The sequence below is a fragment of the Eubalaena glacialis genome, chromosome 6 (assembly GCF_028564815.1).
Source record: "Eubalaena glacialis isolate mEubGla1 chromosome 6, mEubGla1.1.hap2.+ XY, whole genome shotgun sequence".
NCBI lineage: Eukaryota > Metazoa > Chordata > Mammalia > Artiodactyla > Balaenidae > Eubalaena > Eubalaena glacialis.
Genome location: NC_083721.1, coordinates 39,515,328 through 39,539,053, shown reverse-complemented (window position 1 = coordinate 39,539,053; position 23,726 = coordinate 39,515,328). Strand labels below are relative to the sequence as shown.

General features: G+C 33.2%; 1 protein-coding gene across 1 annotated transcript in view; it reads right to left on the bottom strand.

Annotated features, from left to right (window-relative positions):
* Positions 1–23,726, bottom strand: part of CADM2 (cell adhesion molecule 2) — a 243,622-nt gene that overhangs the window by 80,217 nt on the left and 139,679 nt on the right. Inside the window, exons 6-7 of the mRNA XM_061192976.1 lie at positions 21,420–21,510; positions 168–346 (exon numbers count right to left, since the gene is read on the bottom strand). Coding sequence (XP_061048959.1) covers positions 168–346; positions 21,420–21,510 — 270 coding nt within the window. The remainder of the gene's footprint in view (positions 1–167; positions 347–21,419; positions 21,511–23,726) is intronic.

Genomic DNA, 23,726 nt, shown 5'->3' with positions numbered 1-23,726 from the left:
TTGAAACATATTAATTATGAAACTTGGAGATATTTACACTTATGAGAAGTCCTTATGAAAGGAAAAGAAAACCCATTTAAATTTGTTTATTATTCTAAAGATTTTGATAAATTTAAGCAGTTTTTCAGGTCATTCTCGCATGTATAATAATGTCAAAAGGTACTCACCATGTACAATGAGAACATACTCTGCGCTGCTTTGGCCAATGGTATTTGTGGCTTCACATCGATATGTACCATTATCCGTTTTGTTGAGGAAAAGAATGTTTAGCTCCCTACCACTCACAACCATTCGGTCAGGATCTGGTAATTCTCCGCCATCCTTTGTCCACAAAACAGGTTCTGGCCTATTGGATTTAAACATGCATATAAACAAAAAATATATGAAATGTTACATATTCTGTGAATTAATTAAGCAATTTATAATATTTAACACACATTTCATGGATAACTATGTGCTAACTTCTATAAGACACCAAAAGAACCATAATGCACTCACTCAGAAGATTTTGGAGGTATGGCAATTATAATTTTATTCTATTCTCCTTAACTAAGCAGACATGTATTAAGGAGCTAATTAGTTGAGTCACTGTAGTAGTCACTGATAGATAGCAGGTCCTGCGGCCCAGATTCTGTGGCTAAATGTCTCATACCTGCTGGTCTCTGGAGGATTGCCTGTGGGCTATTGGAGCAGCCTTCCACAGAGGTACCTGGAATTATACCTTTGCATTTGGGGCCACCATTGTTGGGGCACAGCTTTGCCTGAAACCACCTGAAATTTCTCCCCCTTACCTTTCCTGCTTTCTCATCCTTCTAGAGGTTTATTTTTCTGCAAGTTATCTCTTTTCTTTCCTCCTTAGCTTTACTGAGATATAACTGACACACAACACTGCACTAGTTTAAGGTGCAGAGCATAATGATTTGATATATGTAAATGTTGCCACATGATCACCACAATAAGTTTAGTGGACATCCATCACCTCACGTAGTTATTTTTTTTCTTGTGATGAGAACTTTTAAGATCTACTCTCTTAACAACTTTAAAATATACAATCCAGTATTATTAACTATAGTTGGCATACTATACATTATATCCTCAGAACTTATCTTATAACTTGAATTTTGTACCTTTTGACCACCTTCACCCATTTCCCCTATCCCCCACCCCTGCCTCTGGCCACTTTTATTCAACATTTTACTGGAAGTCCTAGCCAGAGCAATTAAGCAGGAAAATAAATAACAGGTAACCAAATTGGAAAGGAAGAAGTAAAACTGTCTTCATTTGCAGATGATATGATAGCATATAAAGAAAACCCTAAAAATTCCACTAAAAAACTCTTAAAACTAATAAATGAATTCAGTAAAGTTACAAGATACAAAATCAATAGACAAAAATCAATTGAATTTCTATACACCAACAATGAAATATCAGAAACAAATTAAGAAAATCTATTTTATAATCGCAACAAAAAGAATAGAATACTTAGAAAAAAAATGTAACCAAGGGGGTGAAAAATCTGTACACTGAAAACTATAAGACATTAATGAAAGAAACTGAAGAGGTCAAATAAATGGAAAGATGGTCTTTGCTCATAGATTGAAAGAATTAGTATTAAATGTCTATACTACCCAAAGCAATCTACAAATTCAATGCAATCCCTATCAAAATTCCAATGGCATTTTTCACATAAAAAGAACAAACAACCCTAAAATTTGTATGCAACAACAAAAGGCCCCAAATAGGTAAGCAATCTTGGAAAGAAGGAAAAAGCTGGAGGTTTCACACTTCCTGATTTCAAATGATATTTCAAAGATATAGTAATTAAAAGAGTATGATATTGGCAAAAATGTAGACACATAGATAAATGGAATAGAAGGCTCAAAAATAAACCCATGCATATACGGTCAATTAATTTTTGACAAAGGAGGCAAGAATACACAATAGGGGAAAGGACAGTCTCTTCAATAAATAGTGCAGGGAAAACTGAAGCGCCACACACAAAAGAATAAAGCTGGGCCCCTATTTTATGTTATACATAGACATTAACTCAAAATGGATTAAAAACTTGAATGTAAGACCTGAAAACCTAAAACAGGAAAGAAGCTCCTTGGCATTGGTCTTGGTGATGATTTTTCAGATTTGACAATATAAGCAAAAATAAACAAGTGGGACCACGTCAAATTAAAAAGCTTCAGCACAGCAAAAGAAACAACTTAAAAAATGAAAAGGCAGAGCCTATGGAATGAGAGAAAGTATTTGCAAGTATTATGTCTGGGTAAATAAGATAAGGGGTAAATATCCAAAATAAAGAAAGAGCTCATACAAGTCAGCAGCAAAAAACCCTGATTAAAAACAGATAATCTGAATAGACATTTTTTCCAAAGGAGATATTTCCGAATGGACAACAGGTACATGAAGAGATGCACAACATCGCTAACAGCCAGGGAAATGCAAATCAAAACCACAATGAGAAAACACTTATACCTGTTAGAAAGGCTGCCTTCTAAAGGACAAGAAGTAATAATTGTTGGGGAGGGTGTGGAGAAAAGGGAACCCTCCTACACTGGTGGTGGGAATGTAAATTGGTGCAGCCACTATGGAGAACAGTATGGAGGTTCCTCAAAAAATTAGAAGTAGAATTACCATATGGTCCAGTGATTCTACTTGTGGGTATATATCCAAAGGGGGAAAAAAAAATCACTGTTTCAAAAAGGTATCTGCACCCATATCCATTTTAGCACTATTTACAATAGCCAAGACATGGAAACAACCTAAGTGTCCATTTACAAATGAATGGATAAAGAAAATGAATTCCAAATGTAATGGAATATTATTCAGTCATAAAAAAAGAAGGAAAACCTGCCATTTGTGACAATATGGATGGACCTTGAGGGCATTACGCTAAGTGGAAAAGTCAGACAGAGAAAGACGGATACTATATGACTTCACTTATATGTGGAATCTAAGAAAAAACTGAACTCATAGAAACTGACAGTTCTCCTTTAATCAAATACTTGCAAAGAATTCTCAAAACCTGCTTTCAGGGAAGAAAGGATAAATGAATCATGAATTTCTGCCTTCAAAGAGTTCAGTCTTATGTAATTGTTAATGATAAGAATGGTTATGAGTATTTATCACCATGTGCTGACAATGTCCTAGTTACTCTACGTAGATTTTCTATAATCCTCATAAGAACATGGTGAGTATCATTTTAAAAAATATAATGCAGATAATAATATAGAAGATTAGAGATGTATTCAAACCCTGGTCTGAATCCATAGTCAATGTTTTGCCCACTACCCCTTGTGTTCTAACATGATGAATATTTTCCTAGTTCTTCTATGTTAACATTTTTAAATTTAAACATGATTTTATCTTACCATTGTAAATTATTTTCAAAAAAGCTTAAATTATTTGTTTATTTTGGTGAAAACGTTGAACTTATGCTTTGTTGTTGTGAATACAATTAGAACATAGGTCTTGATAAGTGGTGCCTATGACTACCACAGCTTTTCTAAGATGAAGAATATATATTTTTCTGACAAAATTTTGTAAAAGAAATAAAAGTTGTGAACCAAATAATAATAAATATTGTAAATTGTATCAAAATAAGTAGATCAGCAATGTGGTAAAAAAAATTGCTTAGTTTTTTAGTAAAAGCTTGTTATCTAAAAACATTAGAATAATACAATAATTTATATCATTCAATTATATAGACAACTCATTCTGATAGCATCTTTAATAAAAGTCAAACCATTAATACTTCTCAACTTTCTTCATATATTCCACATTTGCTTGTTGCTATTTGAATTTACTAATTCTTATTTTAAAACTGATAGACTGGATAATCTTGGACCATAGACATCCTTAAAATTCTTTAAAGAAAAAAGCTGGCACAATAAAATTATGATTAACTGCATGTAACTGAAATAATTAGAAATTGCATCCTTTCTACAAAGCCACATAAGGCCAACATTAAGATAACAGTTACATTAAGGATAATTTGAATTTCAGAAAATTCATCCTTAAAATACTGCTTAATAGAAGTATTTTATTATATTAAGAGGCAATATTTCTTCATGTATAAGTTGGAATTTAAACACACAGATATAATTATATGCAAATACCTATACATTTCCATACATAAATTTATACTCCCCAAATCTAAACTGTCAATTTTTTCTCTGTTAGTGTTCATAAGCTTTAAGTCATATCTTAAAGCACATGGCTCTGTAAATATGTAATTAAATTTAGATATATATTTTAAATTTTGTGTATAGAAATGAAGTTAAAGATCTAGAAAAATTACTCAAGTTGCCAGTATTTAAAAAACTTTTTTTCTAAAATAATAATTCTCTCTTTTAGGAAATAATGAACAAACACCTGCAAAAATGGTTAACAGGAGATTATAGCAGTATAAGTCACTCCTGACACCGAACATTGCAGGATTCTTGATTGTACTCTGTATGATAAATCTTCAAGGTGGCAAAAAATTTAGCACCATAAGATGCAATTTTAACAAAATGGAGGTTAGAGTTTACACATCGATTAAAAATAGCCTATATATATTCCAATTAGTACTTAAAATGTTCAAGCTTCTTAATAAAATAAGCTTCACCATAAAAATATTAACTGGTTTAGCAAGTCTTGATACAATTTGTGTTTCAGATTAATAAAGAGGGCCCCTAGGCTTTCTCTAATTGGAACCTAGAATGATTGAGTTTCTTGCTGCAAATGAATAAAAATCTTCCCTGCTGTTCAGGCAACCAAAGGAGATCATTTAAAAAGTGGTTCCAGTCTACAGTTTCTACGTGATAAGGCTGAAAAAGAGTAGGAGCCAGACACCAGGAATAAGAGGACAGTGACATAGCATCAGGCATGAGATAATACTGTATAACTCCACAACAAGAATATTAAGATAGCCAATCCAGAGAGTTGCCCCTTTCAAAGCAATTAATTTTCAACTAAAAGTAGAAAATCTTCTGAACGAGATGAAATTAAATTTATGTTTGTCTACCAAATCTATAAGGCTGAAAATGATGTTTTGTTTTCTTAGGCACCTAAAAATATTTGTGTAGCAGTTTCTTCCTAGGGTAAGCAAAAAACAAAAAGAAAATAAAAGTGAAAAAAGGAACCAAATATGCTTGTATATTTATTCTCTTGTATTCTAACGTCTTGGTGAAGTTGTTTTTACCTTAACAGACTTTTAAAAAACTTTTATTAACTCACTGTTTTGTAGATATCTAATAGGAGAATCTCTGATATCTTTAACAATTCCTTATTTATAAATTAGTGTTGGAAAGAATTGCCACAACTTTCTCAGACTACTGGTTTATTTAATATTTGAACTAGATATAAACATAATTACTAATATCCACTGAAACTCCTGAGTTAGTCATTGGGGCATTTATTCTGTAAAGTTATGCCACAGTAACAATCCCTCTAATTCTTCCAACTGTATATGGAATCATTCACTCCCTAGGTATTGATGAGTATACCTATTGATGAGACTATTGATGAGCTTTGCCTTCATAGCTCCCATTTTCCCTTTTAGGCTCATGCTTGAGAAGAATAAAGAATAAGCAGTTCAGTTATAGAAATATCAGTCCCACAATACAGATCTCCTAAGGAAAGAATTCTCCTAGTATCCTTACAAAGTGGACAAGAGTAAAAGGTCTTCCAAATTTTGGAATGGATACACTCTCCAGTATCTTCCTTTTCCCAAATGGCTATATCCCCCTTGAGTTCTGCAATGTCTTTTCCTTCAATAAGCACAGTACATGTTGGGTTCTAATTCTAAAATTAATCCTGTGAAAATTAAGTTACTTTTTCTAGATAAAAGAAAAAAATAAGTCACTGTAATAGCATTCAAGTAAACATCTTGTTCTGGCTCAAAGGAAAAAGAAAGAAATTACATACTACAGTTACATATATCTTACATTTCCTTTAATATAAGACAAAGCATGAACTTATATTTAATAACTTGGGGCCTTATATACTTATATGGCACATGAAGATGACTACTGCATTTATTTCAGTTTAGAAAATCCATGGGCGGCAGTAGATGTGATTGAAACTTCAATACTCAGGAGATTTTTTTAAAGCCTAATTCCTCTCTATTTCTTATAATATTTTTACTCTAAAGTGAAAGAAGATGGTGGGAGCTATGTAAACATCTTGATTCCTTTTTCTGCTTTAAGTAAACTTTTAAATCAAGAAATTATACTTCAGAGTCTGTATATAAAACCTCAGCATTTATGCTATCAAATTTTTAGATAAATGGAGGGAGAGAACTTAAATGAAAATTAATTGAAAAGTGGGTTTGAAATTGGTTTCAAGTGCAGAATTTTAATTTTATTGGGTTCCCATAGGGAGGATTCTGAGAGAAATCTAGCCTAGGCAATCTCCATTGGGTAGATGGAGATTGCATCCATAAACCACAGTCCAAACTTTGTCAATCAAGTGAGGAAGAAGAAAAATAGAAAATAGGAAAACAGAAGCTGAGGTTGCTTGCTCCCTTTTTAAAATTTAAAGTACAAATACAAAGGAAGTTCAAAGAGTAGCCTTTCTTAAAGCTGTGAAACCAATTCAAAACATAATTTTGTAATGAGTCTCAGTTGGAAGCAAAGGATGTGGTAGATAAACAGAAAGAGACTGAAAGGGATTACTTGTGGAGTTATTTATTATGTTGATCATTTCAAATTTAAAGATACTTAAAGGATTATTTTGTTATTGAGGATCAAACGAGATGTTTCTGAACACAGTTTGTATGTAACTTTCTACATATATTGAAAGGTATATTCTTAATTATTGTAAAAATATCGATCTAGGCCCTTGGAGAATACATAGAAGCTGTGATTTTTCCTCAGATTTGATTGTTGTGCAACTTAATTATAATGAAATTTGTTTTCCTTTTATTCTGATATTGATTTTATACTTTTCATGGGAGCAATTCTTAAAACATCAAATAACTTTTACTATTAGCCAAGTTAACTTTGAATGTTTTACTTATCACAATTGAGGTTCGTTTTAAAACATAATCAATGAAACATTTATGTATCTGTCTTTATAGATATAGTTTTGCTTAAGGGAAAACAAAACTTCAGAAACGTTTATAGTAGAGTAATCTTCAATGAGTCTCGATGGGTTTAACTACCAGAAAATGTCCTACTCTTATACTTACATCTTAAGACAGGTAAGAGATCAATGAACATTTTTGTTGTTGTTGTTAATTAAAGTATACCTATATATTCTTGACTAGATACTTCATAAGGTTACACAATTATTATCTAACAAGTATCTATAAACAAATCAGTGCAAGTTTTGAACCAGGAATTATGAGGGACATAAGGAAACTAAAATAATATCTGTTCTCTGAGATATTATACTTTAATAGTTTATATAAAATATGTCTAACCAAACAGAACATTTGGCAGGATATGGTAAGTGGCATAAATGAGTTATAAAAAATCATAAAGATTCATCATATCTATATTAGGAACATTGCAACAGGCTTTATGAAAGATATAACTTTTGACTCATCTCTCTAATTATGGCAGGATTTTGAGCGGTAGAAATGGAAGATGACAGCTCAAGAGGAGTCAGAATCCTGGTTAGGATGCTTGCTTTCCAGAGGCCGTATTGTTGAATAGATGGATTTAAACATGGTGAATGCCAGGAAAGAGTATACGGTTACTAGGTGATAGTGTTATTGGCTAAGGTAACAAATTAAGAAAGGGCAAAGTTAAAAGTATTTGATGTGATAACTGAGTTGGGAGTAATAAAATCAAAAGCCAAGATGTAAGTTGATATTAAGGAACAGGACCAAATATGCTCATAAGAAGCTTAGTCCGAGATAAAGTTTTTAGGACATGAAGCTGAACATGAAAAAGTATTATTTTACTATTAGACCAGAAGACTGATGATGACGTTAATATGGAATACAGAATGAAATATGGTAGGGAACATTCTGGTCATAAAGAGGAGGATGAACAAAAGCAAAGAAATGAAAAAGTTTGGAATAGAGAGGTAGGGGGTAAAAACACAAACCTGTACATTTAAACCTGTACGTTTTTTAGCCTGGCACTCAACCCTGGCCTTGAGTATCAGGTGGAAAAATCCAGACTTTCCTGAAAAATAAAAACGCTTTACTAACTCTTTTGAGAAGTAAATATTTCTGAGCAGAGTTTCCTTTAAGTATACCAATGTGAAATACCTGAAAAAGGAAAATTCAATGAAGAGACCATATATAGAGTTCTGAAGAGAGAAAACAAAGATTTACATGAAGTTGGAGCAATAATAAAGGAAAGCACAGAATAATAGAATATAATAGAAGAGCTCTTGGGAAAGTAAACCTAACTTTTTGGAGCTAGAAAATGTATGGTGTTAGTGAAAACAGAGGAGAAACTCTCCTTATGGAGTCTAGTCTGTATGAGAACAATCTTAGTCCTGAATAGGAAAAAATAACAATGCAAGACCAACCAACTAACCAACCAAATGACAAACAAACAAAACATAAACCAGGGTGGAAACAAACTGAGATACAGTGGAAAGGAAAAGTTGATGATTTCAGTTTAAGAAACTCTAAATTCAAGTGCTAGAAGAAAATAAAGAAATACATCTCCATCTAGCAATAAGGAATGAGAAATTAGAAACTGGAGCAGAGGGCAGGACTAGAATTTATACAGAGATTGGAGCCAAGCAAGTGTCCAAGCTTAAGAGAGAAAACAAAAAAACCGATTACCAAACATTTAGGAGATGAGAAAAGAAAGACAATGAAATCCAGTATGTCTTAGAGAAGTCAAAAGAAATTAATGTCATAGGAACAAGAGAGAATCTCTTTAAACATTCATTGACCTACATATTTACATTTATAACTCATCCAATACCTTGACCTCTCAGTTCCCCAAACCTCTCATATCCAATAATTATTTTGTTAGCCCTACTCAGCCATAATCATACACTAAACTTTGTCATCATCATTACTTCACTTCCTTAAATACCAATATTTCAATTTTTCTGATCACAGCCTTCCATCTTTTCAGCACACTAGTCAGCTCATCATCAAAATCTCCAATCCTAACTACTGAACCCATCATTTACCTTTATTCTTCAATCCACTCCTAACTTTACTTCTCTCTTTAATCAGTATTACTATGCAATCAATATTTTTTCTTTTCCCATCCATTGTGCTTAACTGGTTATTTCTCAGCCCTGATGAACCCAACTTTTCCATCTTGTCTGTCAGAACATCTAAACTAACAAAAAAAATGAGGAAAGGGTAATGGTTTGTTTGTTTTTTAAATACTGTTCTTGAAGTCGTCATGCAAGAATGTACATGAAGAGCAATGAAAGGCAATTTTGAAGCAAAATAAATTTCATTACTGTGTCTTTGAGTATTTCATGACTTAAAAAAAAAAAAAAAAGTTTTGGGACATCCCTGGTGGCGCAGTGGTTAAGAATCTGCCTGCTGATGCAGGGGACAGGGGTTCAATCCCTGGTCTGGGAAGATCCCACATGCTGCAGAGCATCTAAGCCTGTGCGTCACAACTATTGAGCCCGTGAGCCCCAATTACTGAGCCCGTGTGCCACAATTACTGAAGCCCACGTGCCTAAAGCCCGTGCTCTGCAACAAGAGAAGCCACCGCAATGAAGAGTAGCCCCCGCTTGCCGCAACTAGAGAAAGCCCACACGCAACAATGAAGACCCAACGCGGCCAAAAAACAAAAGTTTTGTTTTTCTGATATGTGGAAATGTGCCCCATGTATTTTCATAAATGTTTAAAATATATGCTTATATGTACACATTTCTGCACCCTATAGCTCTTTAACATAATATTTAGAATAATTATTTTTGCAAAATCTGTATTTTGATACAGCTGGTATCATCATTTGTTAAGTTGGCTCTGTCCTGATATTTCAAATATTTAGGGCTGGAATAATACAGTAAGTGAAGAGGAAAAAAAAGGAAAAGGAGACTTGAAGAAATTATGCAGGTGAAGAAAATTTAACTTCTTCTCTTTAACGTATGTAATTTTCCATTGTGTTTCTAGCCTGTTGCAGTTATTTGTATTTCATTTAATAAATACGTCTTTGTGTATTTGTGTGTGTAGGAGAGAGAGAAAGAGTGAAATAGTCCTTAGCTTTTTTTCCTCATTGGTCTCCACTCCCTTCTGATTTTAGTGGTTTCTGGACGTGTTCTTCAGTCTCTTGCTATATCCACATAATTCTTAAGGGTTAGTCTTTGCTCAGAATAGACATGATATTTCCTATACTTGAAAAATTCTTTTTATGAAAAGCAATGATTTTTTCCCTTCTATTTGCAGTTTGAGAATCCCAGTGATTCCTGTTGAAAGTCTCAACAATGAAAGCCCCTACTCAAATATCACCATCAGTACTTCTGCCTGATAGGGTCAAAGGTGTTTAATGCAGTGATAAATGAAGTCAGTTTGAAGTGGAAAATCAAGCCTACTTATTCCATTAAATTGCAAGTTGAAAGTCTGATTCTGAATTTTTCTACTCATGTAAATTCCTGAAATCAACTATTGCACTAGTATAGTGTCAAGTAGGAGGAGTCTCATTACATTAAAGATTGGATTTAGATGGGACAATAAAATCAATGTTAACTTCATCATTAGATTTAAAATCTCAATAGAAAATGAGAAATGGATTTTTTCTACCCTGATTAATCTGAGCATATGCTACTTGATTCTGACTTTTTAAGGTACTTCTTGCCTACAAGTTTAGAAACTTGTAGTAGAAATAGAAAATAAACTATATGCAAGAGGTAAGTGCCTTTAGAGACTTGAAAATAATGGCACCTTTTAGAATGCCTGTGAAATCCTGGACCACTTTTTACTGATAAGGTAGTGTTCATTGATAATTATTTTAACATTTTTGAAAAACAAAGCATTCATACTACAAACTGTATAATTCCAGACGCTTTGTGGCACAAGAAATAAAAGATTATCCCCAGAAAAGATAAGATTGCTATGATCCTGAAGGAGTGACAGATTTTAGCACTGAAGAAAAAATATTCAAGATTGTGACAAATGCTTAAGCTAATCTCTCAAGGACTTTGTGCTAAAGCAAAACAATTACCCATGCCTTATCTACACTTTACGTTTTTTTTCCCTTTGGTAAACACGGAATATTAATTCCTGGTTAAAAGATCAAGAAATCTTGAGTAAACATTCATTCCCTCATCCAAGCAATAATAAGTCCCTCTGTGTATGTACATTAAGCTCAAAATCTCTATGATATTTTAAAAAATAATTTCTTAAGAAAATAGTATTTTCAATTTCTTTGAAACTTAGGAACTCCTTGAAACCTCCTTTGACTAAGATAGACTTTGGAACATTTTCATGTTTTTCAAATCAATAACTTATGAGTCTGAGTTTCTCAGAATTTCTCACCTTATCAACCTGTGTACATTATAAGGACAATTTGATACCATATAAAATGTATCTACAAGCATCCTAATCAGTCAGATGCCTGAAAACCATTCAGTTCAAGGGCACGTTGCAATGACAGGGTCCTATTCTCCATATAAGAGTTACTTTACAATCCATTACTTTCACTACTATAAAATTGTGCTAATTAACCTTATAAGATCTAATACTTATGTTAAACACTGTGTCACCATTATAGAACTGTTTCTGTTCCACGACTTATTTCTTTTCTAATATTAAAACCAATGGTCTTGGAAAAGTAAAAGTAAAGCGCACATCATTTATCTGGTAGCTGGGGAATTAAATGCTTCATGTAAGTAAATGCTGAAGATAATTGAAATTTAAGATTAAAACATTTGCAAGTATATTTTAATCATTTGGATGAAATCCTTCTCAAAGGATCAAACTTTTCTGCATTATTAAACAGAACATACTTAACGCCATTCAACTGTTTTTTTTGGAGCTAAGATCTCCTCAGTTTGAACATACATTTTTGTGTAGTGACAGTTTTAGAGAAACTGATGTGATTAGGATTTAGCATGTTCTTTTCCTGAATGTCCCCAAGATCCAGCTTCACCACAGTTGGTGTTAATGTAACAATTTTCAAATCTTTTGAAATGCGACCTACAGGAAAAGATATATTTTACAGTTTTACACAATGCACAAACATATACACACAGGAAATAAAAGCTTGCTCTTTCTAATGTACTGTAATATTTTCTTTTCTTTTTCTTCCTTCCTTTCTTATTCTATTATTTTTCCATTTTATTTTTGGTTTTTAAAAACGGTTTTTTAAATTAATCTGATGACTCATTAAAAGCCACAACCAGCTATTTGAAAAACACTGCATTTGTGACCCACAATGAGAGCTCCTGTGGCCTCTATGTCTTTTTGTCCCTATACTGGAAAGCTATTATATTTTTAATCTTGCTTCTTGATGGTCACCTCACTATATTCATCTCTGTACTTGTAATTTTGAGTGGTGGCACTGAAGTCCATCACAGCTCACCATTCTAGAGAAATCTGCTGGTCACAAGTCACAAGAGTTGCTGTTCTTTTCTCCTTTTTTATTTTCTCTGTCTGTCTCTTCTTTCTCCTTTCCTTGAAGCATCCCAGATATTTCCAGTACTTTGCATTTGAAAGAGTTGGGCTTTAAGGCCATCAACAATCACTGACATATTCTACTCATTCTAACTGGAAACATTTGTAAATGTTCATATTTTCTACAACTTGGGACATTGCTGTTTAAACTTTTCTTCAAACTTTGAAGTTTAGGGGTTCCTGTATGATTGAGGTTATATCTAGAAAAGTGAATCAATATATACCACACTTTGTAAAAACACATATAATGCAAGAAAATTTCTTTAGATTGTTTGAATAAATGACTTTCCAAGGTATAAAAATTTTCTCAGTTTCACCATTAATTGAAATAATACTAAATATCTCCAGTGATTCTGAATTAATTTTATTTTTTCACAGTTTGTTCTCTCCATATATTTGCAAAAATGATAATCAAATTATTTACCACAAACACAAAAGAACGCACTTCTCAGTAAGTTGAATGGTGATCACCAGAAGGATACTCGCTCTAACATTAGGACATGTATTACGGAAAAAAATTGCAAAGAGAAAATACAAATCTTACTGAATGGCACTTGTTGAGCAATAGGTTAACATGTTCTTTACTCAAGGATGAAGTATGATATTTCAGCTCTTTTACATGTTAAGAGTGATTTTTGTTTCTGCACTTTTCCTACAATTACCATTTTGATGACTGTTCTTATATAAACACAAATGAATGTTTACAGATCTTTAAATAAAGAGTAAAATGCTTAGATGTAATCTCATAATTAATATATTAAAAAGAAACAGATTTTAAAATCCATGAGCCCAAGAGTACACATCTGAAAATCTAATCAAGGATATGACATTATCACTCCACAATGTCTTAAACATATTGAGACATTTTAGTGTTAGAGTTTCCCACTGAACATTTACAAAATAATTGGGTTTTTGTTGCAAGAAAATTGCTTACCTGGAAATGTTCAAGAAGTACATTTCCTCTTTGGATCTATAATCATGATTCTGCAAGCTCTTATGGGACTTTCACAGGACATAGGCACATTTAACTGAAAATGATTGCGTGCCCAACACACCACAGATGCCCAGCCTAAATAACAGCAGTGGAGATTACCGAGAGTCAGCTTCTTGTTTCAAAAACAAAACCAAATATATTCGGCCTCATTTCCAAGATAACCACTTGTGTGTTTCCAGAGAGTCAACATGGGATTAAATTTTGAAGCCATGAGATGAAAGCAAAAGACCATATGGGCCTCAGAAGAGAAACTTGTATGAAAAGGACAGCACATGGATATATTTTTTTAAATTATGAAAACTTAGAGCGAATTTCCCAATATTATTCCTTTGAAAACACTTTAGAAAAAACTGACTACAATGCCTTTAATTAATTAATTGAGACAACTTTATATCTCTCTAGAGATCAGACACAAGGGGGAAAAAAATCTAAATGCTCTGTAACTTTTATCATCCAAGGACTGACTTTGTGAGAGTATGTATATAGTAGGTCCGTCCCCTCATTATGTTTATTCCACCAATTGTTTTGGTGACATATTAAGCATAGTATTTAGCAAGAAAGACATACTTTGGGGGAGTGTTCACTTTGAACTTCCTGCTTATTCTATTTACCCTCTAAGGCTGTGCATTGTATTTCATTACATTGGTATTACGTTTGCAGGTATTGCTTTGTAGTTATAACCTGCAGTCTTAATCTTCTCAAACATATCAAATTAAGAATATAATATAATTAGCTTTTTAAAAACAAATATATTTAATAATCAGAACTATTTAGATATATTTAGAAATTCTTTAGATACTATTTAGATATGCTAATACAGGTTTGATTCATAACTGATAATCTTTTATAATTATTTAGTTAAAATATGGGCATTCCTAAAAGTTTATAAGTATTTTCTCATTCTTGTCAACTTCACTGGGTTATTGTGAAAAGTCAATATGATAGGAGAACTAAAAACACTATGTAAATAAGAAAACATAACCATCAGAGTTGTTAAAATTTTTTAAAAAGTGTCTTTGTAATCTACCATTTATCAACTGAGTCTACCATTTATCAACTGAGTGACTAGAAAAGGTCATATGACCTCCACAAGACTTACTGTCCTTATCTACAAAATGAAAACAATTATAAGAGCCTTTGTAAACCTTTTACAACAGGATAGTTGTGTGGTTAAAATAAGACTAGCATGAGTGAACTTGAAACCTATGCCAAAATGAGGTCTTATACATCACAGACTCTGGATTCTCAACCACTCATGAACCATGCTATTCACTTAGTTCTGGTTTCTTAAAACCTTCCAGACCTCCTGCTTTGGCTTTCTGTCAAAACTAGCTAACTGGTTAATCTCTATTTCATCCCAGCTGAACTCCTTTACAGTGTAGCCTTTTCTACATTTGTGGAACCAGAACTCATTCTCTACCCCTTCCAGTCCTTCCAATTGTCCTAAATTTTTTTCTACCTTAACAGTAGGGAGGGGCTATTCCTATGTCTCAGGACTTTTCCACTTCTAGCTATAGTACATTTTACCCCCTGACAAGGGTTCATGCCTCTGTCCCTCTTCTCTACAGCTCATTATTACTATTTAACCTCAACTAAAATAGCCATGTTGCCCTGCCAGTTTTGCCATGACTTTAGTTTAGATTCCTTTGCTGTTCAAACATGCTTTGGAAAGTCACAGACCGTTGTCCTGGAATGTGTTTATTCTGCCTACAGCCTTGAATTTCAGAGCCATGGAAGAAATCTGAGATAGTAACTCAGTTCCCAGCGTTGCCATAGTAGCCCAATATCAGCATGTGTATTAAATATGTAATTAAGACTTCTGAGTTTAAAACTTGGTGAGATACACTGTATGGAATTTTTTGACAAAATAATAACTTATCCTCATGGCTACTATTTATTATGAAATTACTTGGAGGCAGAAATTGCATATATATTTTCATTAATATTTAAAACAATTTGTTTACTAGGTTTTATTTTCTAATTTTAGAGAATAAAAAATACTTGGTATATTTACACTGGTAAACTGTGGACTTTGGGGTGAAAATGATAGGTCCACATAGGTTCATTGTAATAAATATACCACTGCTGTGAGGGACGTCAATAGTGGGGGAGGTGGGACATGAGTGGGGACGAAAGGTATATGGGAACCCTGTACTTTCCACTCAATTTTACTGTGAACCTAAAACTCTCTAAAAAATAAAGTTTATTAATTAAAAAAACATTTTGGTGTGGTTACGTGACTTACTCAAGACCACTCAGGCCACAGATATCTACGGATTTATAATTCAAAGCTACTTCTATTTCTCTTTCTACTGCACCACACAGCTTTCTCTGCCCCAGAGAATGACAGCTTAGACAGTATATGTGAACATAAACACAGACCTTGATGATTAATTAGATGGCTTTCTATAGCACAGATGGCAGGAGAGAGACAAATACTGTGTAATTAACATCTACTAGGCATTAAGTCAAATCATATAAAATTGCCATCATTGTAGATCATATTCTTTTTCCCAGAATTTGTGAAAGGAAAATCAAAATGGAGTCTATATTGCTAAGAGAGCTCCTTAAAATGGAGCCAGGAGGCTATTACTAAGTATGACTTATGCACATCTCAGCCTGAATAGAATCTAACCTTTTGATCTCTTATTGTCCTACTTAAGACATCTAGATCATCTGCCAGAAACTCAAGATAATTATTGGGCCCATACCCTAAAATAACTTGTGGCAGCCTCTCTACTTATTGGACGACCCTAAAATAACACATGATTCTTCAAGGACAAATATTTCCTGATTCACGTCAGAGTCAATCACAATTCTCACTAGGCAACTTTTAAAAGCCTTGTGGCTTTTTGTCTTTATAAGCCCCTGACTCTTTCTCATCCCTGGAACACTCTTTTGGTTTAACCAGAATCTGTGTCTCCTGAATTGCAATTCTTAAGACCCCAAATAAACTATTTTATTATTTGCAGCTTTCTGCACTGTTTTTCTGTTGACAAATTCATATTTTCCTCTGTTTTGGGCTAAGACATTTCACTCTGGATAACTTGCCTTCTTTAACTCCTGGTTTGTTTTGTCATTTCTTCTGGCTGTGATTGGATTATACGACAATTAGTAAATAACCTGTGATTTGTAAAAAGGTACATATTAGGCTGAGAAAACAGATTTGATATAAAACTGTTTTGCCTTAATTTGCATCTCATTTTTTAATCTCTATTATGCTAATAGGAAAATGCATCAGTGTGTTTTTATCAGATTTCTTCTTAAATGCTAGATCATTTTGAAAATGGATGTGTAAGTGCTCCTCTAAAACACCTCACTAGTTATTATATGATATGTGATCTGTCTTCCTAAAGATTAAAATCTTTCTTCTTATTCAGAATAGCGATGTTATGTGCAATACAATTATGTATACTAGATTCATACCAAACTCATAAGAAAAAGTGTGGCTACCAGAGGTAAAATAGTAACTACAACATAAACATAATGTCGAATATACAGAAAAATTTATCAATGACTATAATTATTTTCTTTTATAGAATAAATATCAAATATACATTTATTTGACTGAAAATGTCACATTGCTTTTGTGAAGTAAATTTACAAAGTGTTAAACATTTGATTAAAATGAATGATGATTCTTTAGCTATAGCATGTGGGGGGCAATCCCACACCTTTTAAGGTCATAACATTAATGTAATATAACAGCTTTTTTCCCCCTCTACTTCTATAAGCGGAGAATGCTGCTGCCTGAAAGCTGTCTGGGAATTCAGCCAAAGAAAGAAGAAGGTTGCAAAAATTCTGGGGACTTTAAAGAAAAGTGGTTGGCATTAGCTTGGTCCTCACTTTAAACTAAAATTAAAACAATAAACAGACATGTACAGTAACCTCTCTTTTAAGGAAAGAATAGAATGCCTCTATAGTAATGTCAAGTGGAACAATTTGGTCCTGGCCCAAGTTATGCAGCTGTTCCACAGGAAAACAGCAAAAGGCTTCAGTCCAAAGCAGGTAAATAAGGCATGATTGTTTATAAACAGTCACTGGGGCCCTCACATTTAGAACAAGGAAAACAATATTAGCATACAGGAGGCCAGGTTAGCAACATGAGTCTCAGTATGAGTTGAGTCACACCATCATTTTGTAATTTATACAAAAGATAGTGGTGCTATGTTTTCTACTATTAACTTGCCTAATAACCATGGATAACTCATACTTTAGGAAATCATATATTGGTCAAACATTTTTAAAGAAACAATAAAGATCTGATCACGGATTAAAGAAATGATATGTCAGCTACCAAATGTAAAGAAATCATACACCTGTTATCCTCTTCTGATTCTCACCTGCTCATCAAAGGGGGCTCGGGTAATTGGTAAGTATAATAGAAATCGGGTGTTTCAGGAGTCAGTTAGAAGCTAAGGCACAGTGTTGCTTCTCCGTGATTCCAAAATAACAAAATGGGGAATCAGGTGTAATAGCAGCAAAATAATGGAGAACTTTGACGGTGATTACCAGAGTAAAATAGGAAATTCGAACCTACCTGTTGGGTAAATGTGATATCACAAACTTCATTTTTACGCCCACTCTTTACAGGCTTTTTTGATCCTATCTTAAAATATGGACAGCCTCTCTACTATTTTTTGTTTTAAAACTTCTGTTTGACATAACTTTCTTTTCTCATCCCTTTTCCACTTTTCATGATTCATTTTCTGAAATGGGTGTCCTTCCTGTTTTCTTTGCTTCCCCACCACTTACTAACTCCCTGATTAATCCATTTCAATTCGCGTTCTGTTCTCTTTGCTCTAGTGAGACTTGTTTTCTTTATGATCAGTAAAATTTCCTTCTGGGAAAATCCAATGATTTCTTTTCAGTCTTCCCTTGTTTTTTTTGTCCTATCTGCCTCAACTGGCACTGTTGGAGATCGAATATAAACTAGAGAGGCTAGAACTGAGACTGTCTTTAAAGAGGTTAATGTCTTCATTTATTGGAAATGATAGTTACTTTGAAAATGCAGAAGAATGGATTTTAAGATAATTAGGAAGGGCATAAGAGAAGCAGTGGTCTAAAGGCAAAAAGGAGTCAAAGAAGTTGGCTATACCTTTAATGTCAATGGCCTGGAGGTCTACAAGGAAAGAAAATGGTAAAAAGAGAGTTGGGAATGAGAATACAGTACAAGAGAATAAGTTAATGTACATTTACTTGTGGACCATAGCACATAGAATATATCATGATCTATAATGATAAAGACAGAAAATAATAATCATTTTAACCCTTCTGGAGCTTATGAGCGAATTGCCAGACGATACTATACTAATTAGAGGATATTCTATATGGCTGTAAACTCATGCTAAAAATGGTCAGCTTGGTAGGAATTTGGCAAGTTGCCAGAAAGGGCACAAATACAGCAGAAAACCTGATAGAAGAGAAGAGCAGCAGTAAAATGTGTCTTGAGACTAGCCAGTTCTTCACCTTCAAGCATCCAGAGCTTCAATTTCAGTGCTGCACGTTACTGTAGGGCCCATACTAATTTTTCAAAAGTGACTTTGGCCAACATAGGTGACAATTTAGACTCAGCAATTGAAGTAGCAGAAAACAGCTGAAGGAATGTAATCTTTGGGCAATGACTGAACTAAGTTTAAAACCTGACTCATCCATTTTAAATCTGGATGAATAAGGAAAATCGGTTAATACTGAGCTTTAGTTTTCCTTTCTGTAAAATAAGGAGCCTTTTTATTTCCATTACCTATAGCAAAGTGATACTCATCAGGAGCCTTCTGAGAAAGGTGATGTTTTCTATTAAACTTCTGGAACCTTTGTATTCTTAAATAACATAAATAAATAAGAGATTGTGTTTTTCATTCATCTGCAGTGCAGAGGATTACTGCATATCCAAGCTTATTTCTAGGTAACTGAAACAGAGACCACAATAAGGCATATCTGTTCAACCATATCTGAGCTGAGGGAAACGGACTACTTAAATAGCTAATTACATAGATCACAATCTAAGTATTCACCAAAAAAAAAAAAAAATGTGGATAGTGAGAGTGGATATGGAATCAAAGAGAAGATCTTTGATAGGTAATTGGATGCTATTTGAGTTGGAATGTATTTATTCCCAAGCATTCTATATATTATATTTCCCATCTTCACCTCATTTAATTTTGTAAATTGTACACATATTCTAAATGTACACATATGTACTTTGGGGCAGAACTATGGAGAGAAGGTAAAAGCAAAAATCCTTTGCTATTCCCTGATACTTTATCATATCTCCAAACACTGACCTCTGAGGTTATAAGGAGAAATGGAAGCAAAGGGTGGGGGGGTGTGGGGAAAGAGGAACAGACAGAGTTGGAAAATAATAAGCAAAGGGAACGGGAGTGGAAATGGAAAGGAAAGTTAGGAAAGAAGTGCTGGTATTAGATATACAACACTGGGAGTAAAGAAACTGGATTTAAGTATGTCTAAAGCTGACTAGAGGCTATTACACTTCTTTCTTAGTTAAAGTACTGATCTTACAGCCAAAAGCTCTGTTGAAATTGCAGCACTGAAATGCACTGTCACATTAGATAGTGCACTGCAGTTGAAAAATGTTTTCTATAAGCAACTTAAACTTATCAGAGGGTAAGAACTATGAAAGTGAATTGTACAGGATATATGTAGTAAAGCTACTTTGAAAAAATTTGCTCCTTTCAAGGTCTAAAATATCTTAAATGTTTCTTAAAAGATAGAAAAAAACAGATTAATTTACAAAATGCTCTTTAAGTCAGTATATTTTAAATCTCTAGAAAATAATTACTGAAAGAGAGAACAGTTCTAAAATAACAATACTGTGATAAAGAAAGTGTGAATTCACTTAGTGTGTTAAGAAGTATTAGACAATACAATTGAGGAAGTTGAAATTTCAGGCTTCTGTATTAAAATTACCATAGAAAAATTCCTCATGTGATAATATGAAATCTACACTTAAATAACAAATGTTATTAGAAACAAATCTTTAGTAATTAAAGTTGATTTGCTCAAAAGCTATCCCATATAGTTATGTATAGAGAACAATTAAATGCCTCCCATTAAAATTTAAACAGAAATGCAAATCAATTGGAAGCTTCTAAAAAGATCAAATAAATGACTTTCAGGTCCATGTAGAATGTTACTCTGGAAAGATCAAATCACTTCCAATGAAATAATCCTTATTTGGATACTCCATACTTGAATTTTCTATTAAATATAGATTTTCTATGAGTTAGCTGTTTATAAACATGAATGTCAAAAAGTAAAATTTTAGGGTTGAAGTGATGTTAGAACTCATTATTCTAACAATGAAATCACTTTATAATAGAAAATGTGGAGTCTGTGACCCTTTTCATTCACACTACCTCCAAACATATCACATTCACAAATTATGTCTCAGGGGCTACACTAGAGGTGTAGATTTGATTCCCCTTAGGAAAATGATTTCCCATGTAACTTTAAAACTTGGGCATATTTTGAGGATTCAATATTTTCAAAGATTTTCATGAGAGAAGTAAGTTCAGCATGTGTAACTTCTACAATCTGATGATGTAAAAACAGTGACTGATTAAGCCTATACTCTTTTCAGGTTGAAATATCTTAGTGGGGAAAAAAAAAAAAAAAGAAAGAAAAAGAAAAAAAAAAATCGCAGTTGGAAACCTCCCCAGAGACTTCACTAGATGACAAAATACAAGACCAATCTTCCACGACACTTAATGAAGACACGGTTCAGGAGGTTTTCTGTTCTGAGATCACTTTGCCCACCAAGAAAAGACAAAAATAGTGGATTTCTGCGGTTAAAGACTGCAATCAAAGCAGGATACAAGAAAAGTAAAAAATTTCATTGCTCATTAAATCACTTACAGTGGTTTTCCTTTGGATTCACAAGTCAAAATTAAAGGCTGTCCTTCTTGTGGAAAAGGAGTGGATGGTATAATCTTAACTGATGGTGTATCTAGGAGAGAAGAAAAAGTAATATTAAGAAAGGTCATTACACACATATAAAACTATGTATTTAATAATTGTACATCATGGTATATGTTCAGGCCATTTCTTGTAATTGTATATACTTATTCAATTGTGTATATTTATATAGATTTAGTGAAACAGGGTCTGCAATTTTAAGAAGCTACCATCCTGTCCAGGAAAAGCTTACAAAAATATCTGAATATCTTATGAGCACCACTACTGTATTATTTCTGAAATCTGAATTTAAAAGTGAAATTGCAAAAAGTGGTTCAGATGAATATCAAGCATTTCATACAATTGTTTCTTCAACTATTTATAGATGGCTATGCATACTATTATTATGGACTGAATGCGTTTATGTGCATTTGAATAACAACACTTTCATTGTTGCAGGAATACCAGGGACTCACAATAAGGAACCCACAAAGAACTTGAGATCAACTACTGTCTCACAAGCATTATGCAGAATCTTTTTGAAAATGCAGTAATGCAGCACTCAGCACATGCTGTTTGCTTTAAAGCACAGTTAGCAAATCATCTGAAATAGTTACTTAGAATGTTAGTAAAAGTTAACATTTTGTTATATATGCTACAACGTAATTGTTATAAAGTTATTTCCACTTAACAGTAAAATCATCCTTAGTGGAAGAAGATGCAAGAGTACTTTGAGACATTTATATTTATAACTTTTATGCCACGTAATATTGTTTAATCAACACAGAGATAAATATTACATAGAAAAAATGGAAAATAAACTAAAAACAGAGACAGTGTAAACAGGCTCATTCCTTTATGACACTTTGCTAGTCCTGGTTTTGTGTGGCTTGCAGTCAACATGGAACTGTCTCCTCCTCTTGTCTCCATATCCTCAACAATAAATAAAATAGGCTCTGAATGCTCCAGGGGGTCACAATTATTCTCACCCTTCCCTTAGTTGTGATAGAAGAACTGAACTACCCTGAGGTTATACTCATTCTCTGACTTTGAAGCCAATTAAATAAGTATCAATCAATTATGTAATTTTTAGTTTAGTTATCTTATTTCAGGAAAATATTATGCAGATTTGTCATATATAGAACAATAAACAAGATCCTGTGGAAGGCCTTGTATCCCACTTATAAATTATTTATACTTTTCAAATGCATTCTTTCTCAATCCTTTAAAGAAAAAAATACATTCAAGATAATCAACAATAATATCCCATTTACAAATAGGCATTCCATGCTACATCATGGTAAAAAACTGTAGTATAAAATAACCCAGGAAGAAAAATTAATTTGAAGAAATATGACATATATTGTCATATTTTTAACCAGTAGAAAAAAATAATTTAATAAAGGATTGAAATATACTTCACTAATTTCATTACCATCATCACATTTATGGAATCAGTTAACATGATGATCATATAATTTTGCCTTCTAAGTAGAACACTTTTAAAAGTGAAGAGAAAATATTAATTTAATTATATAGAATAACAAGTGTGAACCAGAATGATTCTGGGAAAATGAGGGCTATGATCTTTTAAATTTTGACCATATATACATATAGCAAAATTTAATTTCATCCTGACATAGAAAATAAAGCTTCAATTCTAGAGAAAAAGGTGGCAGAAGAAAGATCAGAAAAGTGTGATGTTGGGGAAGAGTTGTGTTGTGTATCTGTGATGATTAATTTCACATGTCAACTTGACTACACTATGTGGTACCCAGATATTTGGCCAAAAATTCATTATTTTGGGAATTCTAGTAAGAGTGTTTTGGGAAACGATTAACATTTAAATCAGTGGACTGAGTAAAGCAGATTCTTCTCCCTAATATGGGTGAGGCTCATCTGATACGTTGAAGGCCTGAATAGAACAAAAAGGCTGACCCTCCCACAAATAGGAGAGCATTCCTGTCTGATGGCAACTGTGCTGGCACATCAGCCTTTTTCCTGTCTTCAGATCACACTGAAACATCTGGGTCTTGAGCCTGCTGACTTTCAGACTGGAACTATAACATCATCTCTTCTGGTTTCTCAGGCCTTTAGACTCAGACTGGAACTAAGTCATCAGCTCTTCTGGGTCTCTAGCTTGCAGACTCAGCCTGCAGATCTTGGAATTTGCACCTTTGTAACAAATCCCATTAGTTCTTTTTCTCTATAGAACCCTGACAAATATAGAATCCTTACAAACAGACCCTGGGGTATTTCTTTCATGGG